The sequence below is a fragment of the Pteropus medius genome, unplaced genomic scaffold (assembly GCF_902729225.1).
Source record: "Pteropus medius unplaced genomic scaffold, Ma_sr-lr_union100, whole genome shotgun sequence".
NCBI lineage: Eukaryota > Metazoa > Chordata > Mammalia > Chiroptera > Pteropodidae > Pteropus > Pteropus medius.
This window is the reverse complement of record NW_024349125.1, coordinates 380882-399837: the sequence shown is the minus strand read 5'-3', so window position 1 is coordinate 399837 and position 18956 is coordinate 380882. Positions and strand designations below refer to the sequence as shown.

Below are 18956 nucleotides of genomic sequence, written 5' to 3'. Positions count from 1 at the left end.
CCTGACACGGTACAATTTGAGCATCAAAAGAATTATTTCTTAATGAACTGAAACATACGGTAAATGAAACAAATAGATCAATGGAATAGAATAGAGAGTCCTGAAATAAACCCACGCAAATATAGTCAACTGATCTCTGACAAACAAGCAAACACAATTCAATGGAGAAAAGATAGTTTTCACAACAAATGGTGCTCAAACAACTAGACATCCACAAGCAAAAATTGAATCTAGACATAGGCCTTTCATCTTTCACAAAGGTTAACTTCAAAGTGATGATACAGCTAAATGTAAAATGTAAACTATAAAACTTATGGAAGATAACTTAGGAGAAAATCTAGATGACCTTGGGTTTGGTAATGAGTTTTTAGATATAATACCAAAAGCACAACCCATAAAAGAAAAAATGAAAGCAGAACTTCATTAAAATTTAAAATAGCTACTGTGAAAGACAGTATTAAGAGGATGAAAAAACAAACCATAGACAGAGAGAAAATATTTGCAAAACAAATATCTGATAAAGTACTTGTATCAAGTAAATGAAAATTCAGGAGTTCATAATGATAGCAAAAAAAAACAAATAAAAACAACACTCATTGGTCACCAATAAAAGTGACAGAACATTATTATTACTCTGAACATTTATAAATAAAGCTTTTATCCTGCCTTTTCTGTATATAATGGTGAAAACTTGTATTTTTTGAAGTTTAGACAATAAATGCAGAAGGGGTGGTTTAGTTAGAAAAATCACCCTTTTTTTGCAATTTGCAATGAAATAATGGATCTAGAAAATGATCACCAATGGAAGCTAAAATTATTAGGTAAAAAACTGATGGGGAATTTTGTAATAAAGGAACCACAGTGACCCCTTAAAACCATTAAAAGTAGAAATGGATGATTTTATATCATGAAAAGTGGGATAAAACATGTGCCCCATGAGGTGATACAGTAGAAAGAACCCAACATCACCAATAAACTAATCTTTTCTGAAAAACTGAACCTAAATCTGATCAAGCCTCTAGAAATAACTACCAGTTTATGGAAAATACGAGCGACAGATTAACACATTACCTAACACCATGTATAAGAAATCTTTCTTCCTATGTCTCATTTACTGGTTCACCCTCTTCTCTCAGAAAGCCCGCATGGCACCCAAGTAAAGAAAATTATAATCACAACAAAAAGAATAAAATATCCAGGAACAAACTTAACAAAGTTGGTGAAGGACCTACACACTGAAAACTACAAGACGTTGCTGAAAGAAAATGAAGAAGGCATAAGGAAATGGAAAGATATTCCGTGTTCATGGATTGGAAGAATAAACATTGTTAAAATGGCCATATTACCTAAAGCAATATACAGATTCAAAGGAATCCCCATTAAAACCCCAATGACATACAATGACATAAAACAAAAACTCTTCAAATCTGTATAGACCCATAAAAGATCCTGAATAGCCCATGCAATCCTGAGAAAAAACAAAGCTGAAGACATCACATTCCTTGACTTCAACTATACTATAAAGTTACAGTATTTAAAACGGTAATGGTCTGGGCAGAAAAACAGATATACAGACCAATAGAACAGAATTGAGAGCCCAGAAATAAGCTCACACATTTATGGGAAACTAATTTTCTACAAAGCAGCCGAAAACATACAATGGAGAAAGGAAAGACTCTTCAATAAATGGTGTTGGGAAAATTGTAACGTCACATGCAAAAGAATGAAACTAGACTGCTCCTTGACGTCATACACAAAAATTAACTCAAAATGGATTAAAGTCTTGAATGTAAGACCTGAAGCAATAAAATACATGGAAGAAAACACAGGCACTAAATTTATGGACCTTGGGTCTCAGAGGGGCTTTTGTGAACTTGACCCCAAAGTCAAGGAAAATAAAAGCAAAAATGAATGGAAGAGACTACATCAAACTAAAAAGCTTCTGTACAGCAAAAGAAACCATCAACAAAACAAAAAGACAATCACCCAAATGGAGAATTTGCAAATGATACCTCTGATAAGGGGCTAATATCCAAACCTGAATAGATACTTTTACAAAGAAGACACATAGATAGCCAAAAGATATATGAAAAGATGCTCAACATCACTAGTTATAAGGGAAATGCAAATGGAAACCACAAGAGATACCACTTTACACCTGTTAGAATGACTATCATCATCAGGATAAAGAATAAATGTTGGAGAGGGAAACCTTTTAACACTGCTTGTGGGAATGTAAACTGGTACAGTAAGGAGATTCTTCGAAAGATTAAGAATAAAGCTACCATATGACCCAGCAATCCCTCTTTTAGGTATCTACCCAAAAAACTTGAAAACACTTATTTGTAGAGATATATGTACCCTTATGTTCACTGAAGCATTATTTACAATATCCAAGACATGGAAACAACCTAAGTATCCTTTCATGGATGATTTGACAACAAAGATGTGGTACATATATGCAATGCAATAATACTAAGCCATTAAAAAGATGAAATACTGCTATTTGTGACAACATGGATGGATCTTGAGAGTATTATGCTAAGTGAAATAAGTCAAGAACAAGAACTGTATGATTTCACTCAAATGCAGAATATAAAACAAAAAGCAACAAATGAACAAATAAAACAAACAAAAAATCTCATAGATAGAGACCATGGTATGGCAGTTACCAGAGGGGAAGGAGGATGACAAGAGGATGAAGAGAGTAAAGGGAGTCAAGTATATGGTGACAGAAGGACACTAGACTCTAGATGGTGAGCACGCCATAGAGTATACAGATGTCATATTTTAAAGTTGTACACCTGAAATTTATATAATGTTACAAACCAATGTTACTCTTATAAATTTAGTTTTTTAAAGTAAGTTGTTTCTAATTACATCACTAAAAAAAAAAGCAAAGGAGCAGCCCTCATCTGGGAGGCAGAGACTCCTAATGCTAGAGGAGGGAGCTGTCATCTTTAACTAAAGGCACACCCCAGAGCTGCAGATGAACTCCAAGAAAGGCCGAGGTCACACAGCAACATGGCAACAGCATCTACCACAGGAAGCTTTAAAACAAATTTGAAGTCTAAGAAAAAATGATTGTCCTAATCCCAAAAAGAAACAACAAACCAACTAAAACATATAACTAAAAACAGTATTTCACATTTTGGTTTTCACAGCCACAACTTGTCCTTCCCAAATGAGCAAAAGGCAACAGGCCTAATTTCACATTTCTCCATTTTATATGTCCTTCTCTTTCTGATCTACCTCCTACCCATCTCGTTTCCACTCTCACTATACAAACAGATTTTCTTCCATTTCTACCACCCTTTGCGCAAACTTAATCTTCTCATTAATGACGTCTTTGTCATAGGTTGGTAACACTAATGTTTGTTTATTAGGCTACATATTTCATACCACATTTTCTGATTTATAGGATGGCTTGGTCTTTCTATATTTCCATTTTTCATTTTTTAGAGTGACTTATAACAAAAGTAGTTAATTAAAGACCCTAAAATGAATGCAAATGCAAATTTCAGAAGTATATAGTACACACTTGAAAATAATGTCTGTCATTTATTTTTCACAGTATCAAACCTGACCTACACAAATCTGACAGAATGTTCCTGCTTTTTAAAACCTGTGATGAAACCAAAAGTAACACAGAACCACATTCATGTAAGTGAATCTTCCTGAATAAATCATCCCATTATCTTGATTTTTAGAGATCTCATATTCTACATTCAGATTTGAACATAAACAATAAAAAAAAAATCATTTTAACATTTCTCAAAGCATTAGAAAAGTTATCTCAAACTCTGTTATTTTCTAAAATTATTAAATACTATTGCATTCTCTATGTAGTCCAAGCAATATCTTAAAAAATCAAACTTGGTCTGTGTACCATGAGAAGCAAATAAGTGAAGAACCTCCCGTCAACCATTATCTTGCACTCTACCTTAATTTACTTGTGCTTGATAATCCACTTATGTGGTTTCCAACGTAGAAGAGAGGCAGGGGAAACAGCTTCAATAAAAAGAGAAAGAACATTTGGTTAGAACTCCAATTACATATTTTCCTTTATATATAAAAATGGTGACATTCACTCCTCAGCAGTAAGCAAATCACTGAGTTCCTTTCCATGCAATGACTGTGAACTGTCCAGAATTCCAAACACCTTTACAAGTTTCTCCATGTGATCAAGTTAGGTGGGCATTGATATCCATAACCCTGGGGGGAGCTGTATCGAAACAGAAATCCTGACCTTGCTCATATTTGTAGACTATACAAGGACAAGGACCTTCTTGAGTAGAGACTCCTGGCTGGGTTGGTGAGTTGAGGATGGATGTTTACAGTTTACATATGAAGTTCTGAAGGCCATAAAAAGGTATGCAAACTTCTGTTATCTGTGCACATACACACTCTTTTGGACAAAGGCAAAGGTTCATATCTCTCATTGGAATGTCACAAGGCTGGTGACCCCTTCAAAAAGTTGTGTATACCAGCAACTCTACTTTGAAGTCACTTAGTTTTACAAGCCTAGAATGATTAAATATCTACCAAAGGCAAACAATGTACCCTGTACTTGAATTACTGAACTCCGAGCTCCTGAATTATTTTCTGATTGTCAAGAGAAATATTGTTCAGAACATACTGAAGAAACAAACAAAATGTAAGACCTGGTCTTCCTTAAGTGAAAAAAGTATATATCCTTTCGTAAGGTCACATGACAACTTTTAAGAACTTTCTGACACATTAGTTCGCAGCGATCAAGATGAGTGATGCCAACATTTCTTTTTCCACTAAAAAGACATTAAGCATGCAACTCAGATATCTAAGATATCCTTTGAAGCATTCTGAAATACTGTTATGTGCCAAAAAAAAAAAGTTATAGAATTCTATTATCGGTAGATTTGCTCAAGAATGTAGATTTAAGAAAGAGAGGCTAAGAGATCCAGGACCCTCCCCTATATTCCTCAACATTCTGGTTAACAGCCTGCAACTGACTCAACAATAACACAGCTGGTGATAATACAACTTTAGAGGTTCTCAGGCATTGAAAAGAATCAGTTGCCTCCATTTCCATAAAAAATTCAAAATGAAAACAATACTAACTTATAGTTTCTGGTAACAGTGGGCTAGATTATTTGTGCTAATCCCTCTGCTGAAAACAATTAAAAATGCTAGATAAAATAACTTGAAACCTTCATAAAAGCATGAAAGGATGGGGAAAATAGAAATTCCCAGGCTAAAATTTAAAGGAAAACATAAACCCAGAGAGAAACAATAGAAACCAGAGGACAGCAGAACTGCAACTGCAAAATTCTGTCAACAAATATACCTTTCAAAAACAAAAGAAAAATTTAAACTTTTTCAAACACCACAAAAACTAAGGGAATTCATCACCAGCAGACCATTAGTAAACTCTAAAGCAGCCGTCCCCAACCTTTTTGGCACCAAGGACAGGTTCTCCTATAATAATCTAATGCCTGATGATCTGAGGTGTTGCTGAGGCGGTGATGCTAGCTCTGGGGAGCGGCTGCAAATACAGATGATGCTTCCTCCTTGCCCAGCGCTCACCGCTCAGGGATTAGGGACCCCTGCTCTAAAGGAGGCACTTCATTCAGAAGAAATAGAAGATGAAAGAGGGAAAGAAAAGCAAAGGAAACAGCAAATATATGGGTAAATATGAATAAACATTGATAGCTTTTTAAAAAGGAAAATAAAAATGTATTGTGAGATTTTAAATAAAGGTAGAGCATGTATTAAAGTACCTGCTGACAAGAGCACATAAGCTGGGAAGAGAGATAAATAGGTGAAAGTCTTTGCATTGTTGATGGGGAGAGTACATTTATTAATCAACTTTAGAATTTAATAAGCCAGGTATGCATAGTATAATTTCCAGGGTCACACTAAAAAAACTGAAAGAGAGGAGGTCCACTTCATATAATTATATACTTTACTTCACCAGGAAGACTTAACTAGTTACATTTTTAGGCACTCAATGACAAGCCTCAAAATAAATAAAACAAAACAAAAAACCTGACAGAAATACCAAGAGAAACAGGCAAATCCACAATCAGAGATAATGGCTGTAATATCTCCCATCCTACATGCTCTTAAAATATGACTTTAACACTTCCTTCCATCCAGAGGTAGGCTCTATGACCCTTCCTCGTAAAATTGGATAGGACTATTTCAAATAATAATGAAATGAAATGACGCTGTGTGACCTCTGAGGTTAGGTCATAAAAAGCAATGCAGTCTGGGACACTTGCTGAAATATTCTGACCCTTGAAGACTTTAGCAACCATTAGGACTCACCTGAGCCTGTCATTTTGTAAGGAAGCCCAAAATAGCCTACATGGGTGACCACATGGCCAGGCTTGAGATTACATATAAAGATACATAACCAGCCCCCCAGATCCCCTGATCAACCCCCATTCCCATCATTATTTCAGCTCTGCCTTCATTTATCTGCAACTATATGGAAGCCCTAAGCCAGAACTACCCAGTTGAGATCTCCTGAATTCCTTAACCACAGTAACTGTGAGAAATAATACAATAATTATTGTTTTGTCATTAAGTTATGCAGCAAATGATAAATGGATCACAGATGAAAGGTATCCACAAAAAAACTACAGCAAACAACATACTTAATGGTGAACTGTTAAAAGCTTTCTCTTTGAGATCAGACGATAATGCCCAATATTACTGTTTCTATCAATACTGAACTGGAGGTCCTATGCTATAGATAATAAAGCAAGTAAAAAAAATTAGAATGTTGCAAAGAATGAAACAAAACTGTCACTTTTTGCAGATGACCTGATTGTGAATCCAAAAGAAATCCAAAAGAAATCCAAAAGACAAATCCAAAAGAAACTACAAATAAATTATGGTTAATAGTCCATAATTTTGTGGATACAAAACAATACACAAAAGCTATATAAAAATATGCCCCTCTTATTTTCCAAATAATATATTTTCAAAAGTTACATTCAATAGCAAAAATAGAATAAAATAAAATGAAGACGTACCTTGCAATAAATCTAACAAAAAATGTTAGAACTCTACTGACAAAATTATAAAATTTACTGAAAAAAATTAAAGGTGTATGTATACTATGTTCATGGATTGAAAGATTTAATATTTTAAAAATGTCAATTTAGCCCAAATTGACTTATAGCTTTTACAAAATCCCAATCAAAATCCCAAAAGGTAATTTTTCTGAAGCTTGACAAGCTGCTTCCAATATTTATATAGAAATGCGAAGGACCAAGAACGAAGAGGAAAGACCTGCTCTACCAAATAGCAAGATTTTTCAGAAAGCTATAGTAATTGAGATTGTGTGATAATGGTGCAGAAAACACAGACAAATGAAAAAGCATAGAGAGCCTAGAAACAGCCTATGCATATGTGACAGTACCATAATATAAGTGGCAGACTTTTCACATGAGTCTGTGACAACTGAGTGCTCATTTGGGAAAAAAAATGAAACTGGACCACGACCTCACATCATCCACAAAAATCAACTCTGAACAAATTAAAAACCTAATTCTGGAAAACCACATACTTTATAATCTCAAAGTAGAGAAGATTTCCTAAATAACAAAAATAGTGATTAATCATAAAGGAAAAGGCTGATAAAATGTATTTGTAATACTGTTTATAACTAATAAGAGGAATATCATTAATATATTTTTTATAATTCCTATACAAATCAATAAGAAAAAGATTTCCACCCAATAGAAAAAGTCTTGAACTAGCACTTCACAAAAGAGGATGCCCCGATGGGCATTAAAAAATGAAAAGGGACTCAACCTCATTAATAACTAGGGAAATCCAAATAAAAGTCAAACTGCTATCACATTAGCACATTTAAAAATGACTGACCAAGAATTGACAAGTAGGAGGAACAACACAAATGTACTTTTGTAGGGAGTGTAAACTGGTACAACCACTTTGAAGAACTTGATAATTACCTATCAAGTTAAAGGTACACATACACTAGGAGCCAGCAGTTCCACTTCTTGATATATTTCCCAGAGAAACTCATGCACATGTGCTGGTTTGGACTGAATTGTGTCCCCTCAAAATTCATATGCTGAAGCCCTAACCTCCAGGTGACTATACTGGAGATTCGGCATTTAAAGAAGTAATTAAGGTTAAATGAGGTCATAAGGGTGGGGCACTACTCCAACAGGACCAGTGTCCTTATAAGAGGAAGAGATATCAGGAGTGCATGCACAGAGTAAAGGCCATGTGAGACAACCCATTGAGTGAACTCTCACCAGAAACCAACTCTGCCTACACCTTGACCTTGGACTTCCTGCCTCCGGAACTGTGAGAAAATAAATTTCTGTTGTTTGAGCCACCCAAACTGACTATAATACAGGTGCACAGAGATCTGACTATAAGTATGTTCAGAACAGTACTTTTTATTTTTCTAGCACCCAAACCAGAAACAATCCAAATTACCATAAGCACTAAAACAGATAAGTAAATTTTAGTACTCTATTCATACAATGAAAATAAAAGAAGACAGCTACACAAAACAACATGGATGAATCTTACCATAATATTAAGTAAAAGAATCAAGATACAAAACAAAACACAGTTTAATTCCTTTTACATGATGTTCGAAAATAGGTAAATCTAAACTACAAAATTCAGGAATTCATACAAATTTAGAAAAATTATGTTAAAAAAGAAAGAAAATTATTATTACAAAAGTGAGAAGAATTTTTGCATAAGGAGGAGTTTGTGAACCCATCTCATGACCTAGGAAATGATTATAAGTAATTATTCACTCAATTACATATTCATGTATGATACCTTTCTCGCTACATGAGTCATATTTCATAATTTTTAATGTTTAAAGTATTTAAAAATTATAGTATATCATAAACGAAGTATAAGTAAGCCCAACAATATACTGATTTTTCCTAAGAAGACTGGGTCGATATTTTTCGTATACTTTGTCTTTCTCTTCATATATTTTGTCTTTCTTTTTTGTGGATGTCCCTGATTACCAATGCCATAAATCAGCCTGATGAATAACCCAGTACTAGAAGCCAGCATTTTTCCAGACCTTGGAGACAGAGCAGTGAACAAACCATGTGAGGTCCTCACTCTCAAGGAACCAACAGTCTGATTTAACCTCCCGAAATCCAAAAATGTCATCATAATCCATTTAATACCACCGATTCCACAGGACTGCTATAAGAATTCAATGCCTAGCCTAATGCCTGACATCCAGCAACTGTTAAATAAGTTAGTTCCATTGCACATTCCCAAGAAGGAATGGCAGGTCTCATGTTTCTGGTTCCATCATGGAAAAAACTGCATATTTCTATGTATATCAAATTGTATTATTCATTCCCCTTATAGCTTTTATCAATTCAAGCTAAAAATAAAAACTTAAAACAGGGATCAACAAACTCGGGACCTAAGAGCCAAATCCAGCCCATCTCTTATTTATGTAAATAAAGTCTTATTAGAACACAACTACACTGATTCATTTACATATCATCTTTGGCTGTTTTCATGGGATAGTTGCAAAAGAAATGGTCTGGCCCACAAAGCCTAAATAGTTACTATCTGATCCTTTATCAAAAATGTTTGACAATCCCTGATACAGGATTTTGCCATTTCAGAAGACACACAATATCTATTTAAAGTCAAATGCTACACACACAGTTTTGTTATTATTACGCTACATTAACAGACAACTGAATGATATAAAATCTTAATTAAGAAGTTTCTACCTAGTGCACACAAGGAGAACAGTGTGCATAGAAATGGACTAGTACTCTAAGATCAATGTGAAATTCTATAGTATTTTCATATCTTCCATAATAGCTATATGTACTTTTCATCACATACCTTTACAATAATTTTCTTGTCAAAATCAGGGAAGTGAATTATTTTATTTAGCTTGGACACATACAATATCATTATGGTAGCTGCCATCTAAAGGAAAGAGAGGAAAAGAAACTTCAGCAAAATATCTGAACTGTTTGAGGTACAAACATATCATTAGAAAGAAAGAGATTCATCAAAAAGAAATATATCCAAAATCCATTTCCTAGGTTCCAAAAAAATAACCATTTCTTGAAAAAACATTAAAATTGTTTTTCTTGTTGTACTATGGATTCCATCAGAACTACGGGCAAAAAGTACATCAAATAAACTCTTGTATATATACACAATCTCAAGAGGCTCAAGGAACAGTGACAGAGGAGAAAAGGAACAATGTCCCCAAAACTGAGCAGAGTGACCACTGTCAGTGAAGCCACTCATTGATCCTGGACCACACTTCCCATGTACTAAGCATATGGTCACCCTCCCTCATAAAGTGAGGGTGGGGGTATTGGTAGGGGGTACAAACTCCACACATAAACGTATTTTTTATAAAGTCTAATATTTCACAGATGGCAAATTAAAACAGAAAAACAAATTTCAAAGGGGGTTAATTTTTATCTTCAATCTAGCCAGTATTGCAAAAATGTCTTATTTGAATCCTATTAATCTAGAGCATACCAGGTATATTTTCAATACTCTAGATTATTATAAAACTAAAATTTTAACATCATTTTCATATGCAAATTTTAGAACTTACTCAATTTTCTCCATATTATGATACAAAAATTTAAGGACTCCTTCAACATGATTATAATCCTAAACCTCGATCCCAAAGAGTTTACAAACTTAATATTTAGAATAGACTTATATAACTGGAACCCATCCTGAATTATAATTGTGGTTTACGATTTACTTTATAATTCTTAGAAAAATATATTACTTATTTAAAATATTCTATAATTTGAACTTATAAAATTAGGTCTGTTGACCTCTTCCTCCAAAAAATTACAAACCAAAATGGCTTTACCTTAATTGAGTACAAACTAGTGAATTTATTTGCATTAGGGATTACAAGGGACACATTATCACATATTCACTGATCTTTAATTTAAAGTGCTTTTTTCTACATATTTTCACATTGAAACTTATATACATTTTTGATCTAAGGAAATATATTGTTTCCTTGTTATTTATTCTTGCTAACATGTTACAATGAGTACCTTATTAGCAAAACATTTAACCACAATGTTTAATCATATAAATGAGTTTTTTGCATATTCATAATTAGACATTTAGTTAACAGATACAATTTCCATAATTTTAATTTTTTCTCCCTATAAATTAAAGCAAACCAGAACCAAAAAAAAAATCTCATGTGCCTATTACCAGTTGTCTACTGAAAATCACCAGCATATGACCAAAGGAAGAAACAAGCCACAGATTAATATTAATGGGAAATTTCAGAAACAGGCAAGTGGGTTAGTCTAAAAGCTTATCTTAGCTCAACCTCACACCTGAGAACAAAAATCACAAACCATTGGAAGCAAATATAAAGTTTTGTTTGGCCCTGAGAGAGTTTTATAAAAACTGGAATCCATTGCCAGCACTTACACATTGGGAGATCTGATGTAAAAATTCAAATTCTTTACTTCTTTTGAAAAAACTTCAGAGTTCTGATGATGAGGGCATAGTGGGCTCCACCTCATCTTCTCAACACTTTTTCCTCTCAGGCACAGTGGCTTAAAGTGAGTAGCAGGTACACACCTCCATGGGGTAACTATGCTCCCAGATCCACCACAGCCCCAACCGACTCCTTTGTTACCCACCAGGCTTTGCTTCTGGCCCCTTGCTTTAAAGTAATGAAATTCCATTAAGGAAATTAAAATGAGTAGTTGTTTCTCCTACAAATATAACTGTTCCTAAATTGTAGAATGAAATAAAGCATTTCAATATTTTTCATATTGTTTCACCAAGAGTATCATGACCCTCTGGTCCCCTGCCAGATGAATAAATGTATATACCACAGTCTTAAACAAAAGCACTTAAATTTCATCATGTATAGTGACAACTAATTAAGATTAAATTTTTTTACTTACCTGTCCAATTCCAAGAACAATTGGTGATGGGAAACTACAAAAAAACATAGAATAACAAATAATTTTAACTACTTTTAAAACTTGAAGACAGTCTATAAGTCTTAGACTTCTTTTTCAGTCTTATATGATGAAAATTTAGCATCAAATTTGTTCACTTTTCATTTGTTCATTTCTTTTTCATTATTTAAACTGATGGCTGCTAAACCTGGCAAACATCTATTGCCCCCTGAGGTGGACTGTCATTATATTAACAAACAACATTGTATACATAGAAAGCCAAAATAATCTGGAGATAAATTATTAGAATTAATATATAGCTTTAGTAAGATTACTGGATACAAGCTGAACATATGAAAACTAATTATATACCAGAAAGACACAAAGAAAATGAAAATTTTAAAGACATCATTTACAACAGCACCATAAAATACCAAATCACACTAACTGGATTTTAAAAAATTATTTTTATTTTTTTTAGTATGAAATGACATTGGGGTGGTGTATTTTTAAACAAAAGAATCCTTCTTATCATTTAGAAATACATATTGAAATGCCTACGATGAAATATTTTTAATTTTCTTCAAATTAATCTGGAAGAAAATGGTCAGGCTGAATGAAGAAGGGATATAAATGTAACAAAACTGTTGAAATTGGGTGACGGCTACACGGTGATTCATTATAGTGTTTGATTTTTTAAATAATATACCCACGTACAAATCTAATAAAAAGATTTCCAAGAAACACCTCTACAGAGAAAACTATAAATCAATATTTAAAAAATTCAAGAAGCACTAAATAAAGTTCATAGATTGGAAACTCAATACTGCAATGAAGCCCATTACCCTCAAACTTATTTATGACATCAATACACACTCTGTAAAAACACCAGCAGGTATTTTGTGGAAACTGACAAGATGATCCTAAAACTGAAAGAAAAGGCAAAGAGCAAAATTACCCAAGATAATCTTAAAGAACAAAGATAAATGTTGGATGTCAGGATTCATTATGAAGTTAAATAAGACAGTGTGTCATTTAGACAATGATAGTCCAATAAAATAATGGAAGAGAACAGAGATGGGGACAGATACACACATATATGGATACTTGATTCATGACAAAGATGACAGTGCAGAGCAATGAGGAAGAGATGGTCTTTCAACAAATGGCACTAGGTAATTAGGATACAGAATCCTGACCCCTACCTCACACCATACTTAAGGCAGTATACCACTTCACCCGGCTCACTTATTGCTCAATCCTTCACTGGGTCTCAGTCATTCCCTCAGGCTACTACAAAAGAGAGAAATAAAAAAAAACTAAGCCCGCCATGCAAGGGGGTGCCTTGCCATTGCTGGAGAACTGCCACCCTGTGAGGCGGGCTGTGCCCTTGCTGGAATAAAGAGCTAAGTCGCAAAAAACAAAACAAACAAAAAAAAAACTGAAAAATGAAACAAAAAAACCACTCAGCCATCAATCTACATGTCAGAAGGAAACACCTATTTCAGACAGGGTAAGAAGAGAATAAAGTATCAGCCTATCTTTAACTCCAGTGGATGGATGCTGGGTTGTGCCACCCAGATACCCGCTTTTGGACTGAAGCATTCATTCCCCAGTTGCCCAAGAACATCCTCGGCTGAAGAAAGCTGCCATGCCAATAGCACAGCCCCTTTCTGAGAGCAGCCTGCATTCCAACTGCTAGTCTATGCAGCGGTAGAAAAGCCAGGGCCCACCACCCCAATTCAGGATAACTCTGTAGAGCCATCCCAGCTCCATAAGCTCTGGGATCATACTTAATTGTGATTGCAGCATAGCCCAACTGCTCCCTCTGTCTAATCCTGCATCCCTCACTCCCCCACTGTAGAGGCTCAGAAGAGCGCTTCTCAATATACTTCCCCACATCTCAGAGTCTGCTTCTCAGAGAATACAACCTGGAACATCAAATGAAATAAGAAAACACTATAAACAGTAAAACAATAACAACAAAAGGTTATAGAAGATAGACAAAGAGCCAACCTAGAAGAAAATATAATATATAAAGAGAAGGAACTCTTCATAATTGCTTCTGGCTATAGAATGCCTTAATAAGATGATGTCAATAAAACAAACATAAAAATTGAGATAATAAAACAGTCAAGTGAGATGAAAAGGGAGCATACAGATCTAAGGAAACCGACTGAGGACCAAAACAATACATCTGCCACATGAATAAGTTAGAAAAAACATGGAACTAAATGGTCACTGCTGAAGACTGAATTGTCAGCACTGGAGGTAATGAGAGTGAATGGAGAGGAAAAAGACAAACTCAAAGATAAATAAATAAAGAAGACAAAAAAACACCACCATATAAGGCTAACTGCTATATCTTGTGTGAAGAACTCAATAAAAAGAGAAAATGATTCAAAGATAAAAGAAAAATTTGTTTTCTTGATATGAAGAAAATAAATAAACTGAAACTTCAGATCTAAAAGCACACTTGGTAGAGAAAAATCTGTTAAGAATGCTTACACAGTTAATATAGTGGCCATGAACTTTCAATAAAAATACTACCTGACAATGAAATCCACCAATCAGGAGTCAAATCGAAATAACGAATTCTGGGAAGAAGAAGGAAGATGGTAAAAGCAGGGTTCACCTCCTCCCAGGTCCACATCAAAATTACAATCAAATTATAAAATAATCAATGTGGAGAATCACCTGAAGTCCAACTGATCATAACAAGTACTTCCGATAATATAAAAGAGGAGCCACATTGAAGAACGTAGGAGGGGCAAAGTCATGTATTGGGCTGGACCCGCACCTGCAGGTAGTGGATCACTGGGACGAAGAGCAAGGCTGAAGAAGGGGGTCCTGGCATCATTTTGGGGCTTCTCAGCCCAGGGAATAAGAGTTCCCAATAACTCAGACTGTAAAAACCAGAAGGGATTCTGGCCATCTGGGTGAGACAGAGACTGAAATCCTAGATGCTCCTTTGAAGGACTCACGCACAGGCTCTCTGACCTGCGGACACTGAGCCAGGACACTGGCGAGGGTCAGAGGCTCTCACGGGATTCATACCGAGAAAGTCTGCATTACCTGGTGCCAGAACAAGGGCTGGAAGGGTAGCCACCATTGTGCTTTAGTCCTGCCGCCCTATCTGGCAATCTACAGACCTTGCCAGCTGGACTTTGCAGACCCCTCCCACAGAGCCAATAGGAAGCCTTGGCCTAAGGAGATCAGCCCACCTCACTCAACCTGCAGATTGTCCTGGGCTTCTGTTGCTAGATGGATGCCACAGGGCCAAACATTCACAGCTGGCAGCCAGTGCTATGAGCATGCATTTCAGAGACAGTTTCAGGCAGATCACTGCTGCCAACACAAACTTGGGCAGATCTCAGGGATCCATGGGCCAGTCCCAGACAGCAGATAGTCTTGCAGTAATCTGGTACTCTTATTGGGAACGTAGGAACAGTTACTGAAGTTGCAGCAAGACTAAGGCTGTACTGACCTGAAGACCATTGTCTCCCTGAGACCTCACCTCACCCAATCTGCAAATTGCCCCAGGCGGTCCATTGACAGTGAATAGCCACTGCCCTGACCCTCCTCCCATGCTCTCCCAGTCCACACAGGCAACAAACTTTGACTAGCACAAGGAGGGCACTGCAGAGAAACTAGTTGTAGGCAGAACTCTGCTAGCTGCACGAGTTACAATATTGCTTCCTGGGAGCGCAGGAGTCAATGGAATTGTCCAAGACAGCAGCTGGTCTCACTGTGATCTTTGTCTATAGCGGGATCGTGCTGGCACAGATGTTGCAGGAAAACTGAGGCTTTATCGGCTGGATGGCCCTTGTCTCCCTGAGATCCCACTTCACCCAAGCCACAAAGCGTCTGCAGCCCATTGACAAGCAGTCTCCCATGCCCTGCTTGGCTCTGGGGTTGAGCAATCTGCACAGGCAATAGACCTTGGCTAGCACAGTGAGCGCATTTCGGGGAAAACGGTTGTGGGCAGACCACTGCTGCCTATACGAGCTGCAATATCTCTTGAGGGGATCGCAGGGGTCTGTGGGACTGCCCAGACAGCAGCTTGTCTCCATGTGATCTATGACTGACTACTGCAGGGATGTACAGAGATAGAAAGTGCAGAAAACAGGCTATTGGCCTGACGGCCCTTGACTCCCTGAGCCTCTACCCCATCCAATACACAAAGTGCCCGCTGCACATTGATAAACAGCTGCCCCTACCTCGGGGTGGCACATTCAGGCCCAAGGTGGGAAGCAGGTGGCCTTGCTAAAACTAGAAACTTGTACAGGGAGCTACAGAGACAGCACTGGCATGTAAACTGACATTGCAGTAGCAAGGGGAAATTTGCTCAACAGATTCATGAGATTCCCGGGTCCCTACACCACCCAACACACATATCACCCAGAGGCTTTTCCAGTTTCAGAGACTTGCAGGCAACTGACAGGCAGTGTCAAACCTGGAGGAGCACTGGTCCCCCTGCTAAACTGCCCTAGGTCAGGGACGGGGAATAACCGGACCACTGCCTATTGCATTGTCTCTTCCACTTACCCATAGATCCGGCATAGGCAACAACCATCTGCGGATGGCTTTGTAGCTCCCACAAGGTAGCCTTGAGCAATCAAAAGCAAGAGCTGCCCTTGGCCTATGGAGGAGTCCTCCCAAGGGGCCACAAAACCAAAGCATCTTGAGGATGGCACCAGGCCACAACAGAGCAACTCCTGATTAGTTCCATTAGTGATACACACAAACAGTGGTTGTAACAAGTACACAAGCCTGCTAGGGCAAATCTCACTCAGTGGGGTCGGCCCCCACTCAGCAACACTTACCCTGTGGGCGCAGTCAATTCTCACAGTTAGCCAGGGCATTAATCCCATCCACTGATGTACTAACAACAATAAAGTCTTGGAGACAACAAAAGATCACACGCAATCCACACAAAGATCACGTCTAGAGCACCCGGCATAGGCGAGCATGGAGAGTGCACCATTGGGCCACACAGGACACCTTCCACACTAGGCCATCTGGCCAAGGCTGAGAGACAAAACAAATATTTCTGACACATAGAAATAAACACAGAAAGACTAATAAAATGAGAAAACAAAGAAACATGCCACAAATGAAACAACAGGAGAAAACTCCAGAAAATAAGCTAAATGTAACAGAAGCAAGCAACCTACCAGAGACAGAGTTCAAAATAATGGTTATAAGTATGCTAAACGAACTTATGAAGAAAATGGATGAGCACAATGAGAACATCAACAGAGAGATAAACTGTAAGCATAAAAAAGGACATAGAATCCATAAAAAAGAACCAGACAGAAATGAAGAATACAATAACTGAAATGAAGGACACCTTAGAAGGATTCAACAGTAGATTGGATGAAGCAGAAGACCAACTCAGTGAATTAACTGGAAGACAAAGTAGCAGAATACACCCAATCAGAACAACAAAAAGAAAAAAAAATTTTTTTAAATGAGGTTAGTTTAAGAGAACTCTGAGACAACATGTAGCATAAAAATTTCCCAATCATAGGAGTATCCAAAGGAGTAGAGAGAGAACAAGGATTGAGAATCTATTTGAAGAAGTGATGACAGAAAACTTCCCTAACCTGGCAAAGGAATTACACAAACAAGTTCAGGAAGCACAAAGAGTCCCAAACAAGAGGAGTTCAAACAGACCTATACCAAGACACATCATAATTAAAATCCCAAAGACAAAGAGAGAATCTTAAAAGCAGCAAGAGAAAGGAAGCTAGTTACTTACAAGGGTACCCCCTTAAGAATCTGCTGATTTTTCAATGGAAACTTTGCAGGCCAGAAGGGACTGGCAAGAAATATTCAAAGTTATGAAAAACAAGAATCTACAACCACAAATACTCCACCCAGCAAGGCTTTCAATTAAAATGGAAGGTGAGAAAAAGAGCTTCCCAGACAGGGAAAAGCTTAAAAAATTCATCACCAACAAGCCAATATTACAAGATATGTTAAAAGGTCTTATAAAAAGAAGGGGGATAAAAAAGAAAATAGAACAAACAAATACGAATAATAAAGTGAGAGTAGCTATGTACCTATCAGTAATCACTTTATCTGTAAATGGATCAAATGCTCCAATCAAAAGACATAGGGTAGCCAAATGGATAAGAAAACAAGACCCATGCATATGCAGTCTAAAAGAGACCCACTTCAGATCAAATGACACAGACTGAAAGTAAAAGGATAGAAAAAGATATTTCGCACAAATGGAAATGAAAGAAAAGGCCAAGGTAGCAATACTTATATCAGATAAAATAGACTTTAAAACAAAGGCAATAATAAGAGACAAAGAAAGGCATTACATAATGCTAAACGGATCGATAAATCAAGAGGACATAACCCTAGTAAACATATACACACCCAACACAGGAGCACCTACATATATAAAGCAATTATTGACTGACATAAAAGGAGAGATCAACAGTAATACATTTGTAGTAGGAGACTTTAACACCCCATTGACAACAATGGACAGATCTTCCAGGAAAAAAAATCAACCCAGAAACAATGAGTCTAAAAGACACACTAGTCCAGATGGATTTAATAGATCTTTACAGAGCATTTTACCCCAAAGCAGCAAAATATGCATTCTTCTCAAGTGTACATGGAACATTTTCCAGGACAGACCACGTTAGGACACAAAACAAATCTCAATAAATTTAAGAAGAATGAAATCATATCAACCGTCTTCTTCGATCACAATGGTATGAAACTAGAAATCAATTACAAGAAAAAAAAAGGAAAATACACACAGATGGAGGCTAAATAACATGCTACTAAACAATAAATGGGTTATCAATAAGATCAAGGAAGAAATCAAAAAGATACCTAGAGACAAATGAACATGAAAACACAACAACTCAAAAGTCTATGGGACACAGCAAAAGCAATCCTAAGAAGGAAATTCCTAGCAATACAAGCCTACCTCAAGAAATTAGAAAACATGAACAATAGACTAGTGGTTACCAGAGGGTAGGGGGG

General features: G+C 36.6%; 1 protein-coding gene across 5 annotated transcripts in view; it reads right to left on the bottom strand.

Moving 5' to 3' along the window:
- SLC35D2 (solute carrier family 35 member D2) overlaps positions 1–18956 on the bottom strand; it is a 53652-nt gene that overhangs the window by 26349 nt on the left and 8347 nt on the right. For 4 of the 5 annotated variants that reach the window (XM_039880448.1, XM_039880447.1, XM_039880450.1 and 1 more), the window contains 3 exons: positions 11946–11979; positions 9871–9957; positions 3944–4011 (listed from right to left, as the gene is read on the bottom strand). In XM_039880448.1, the coding sequence (XP_039736382.1) occupies positions 3944–4011; positions 9871–9957; positions 11946–11979 (189 nt within the window). Of the gene's footprint in view, positions 1–3943; positions 4012–9870; positions 9958–11945; positions 11980–14492; positions 14540–18956 lie in introns of all 5 variants that reach the window. The other variant, XM_039880449.1, reaches the window with a different exon arrangement.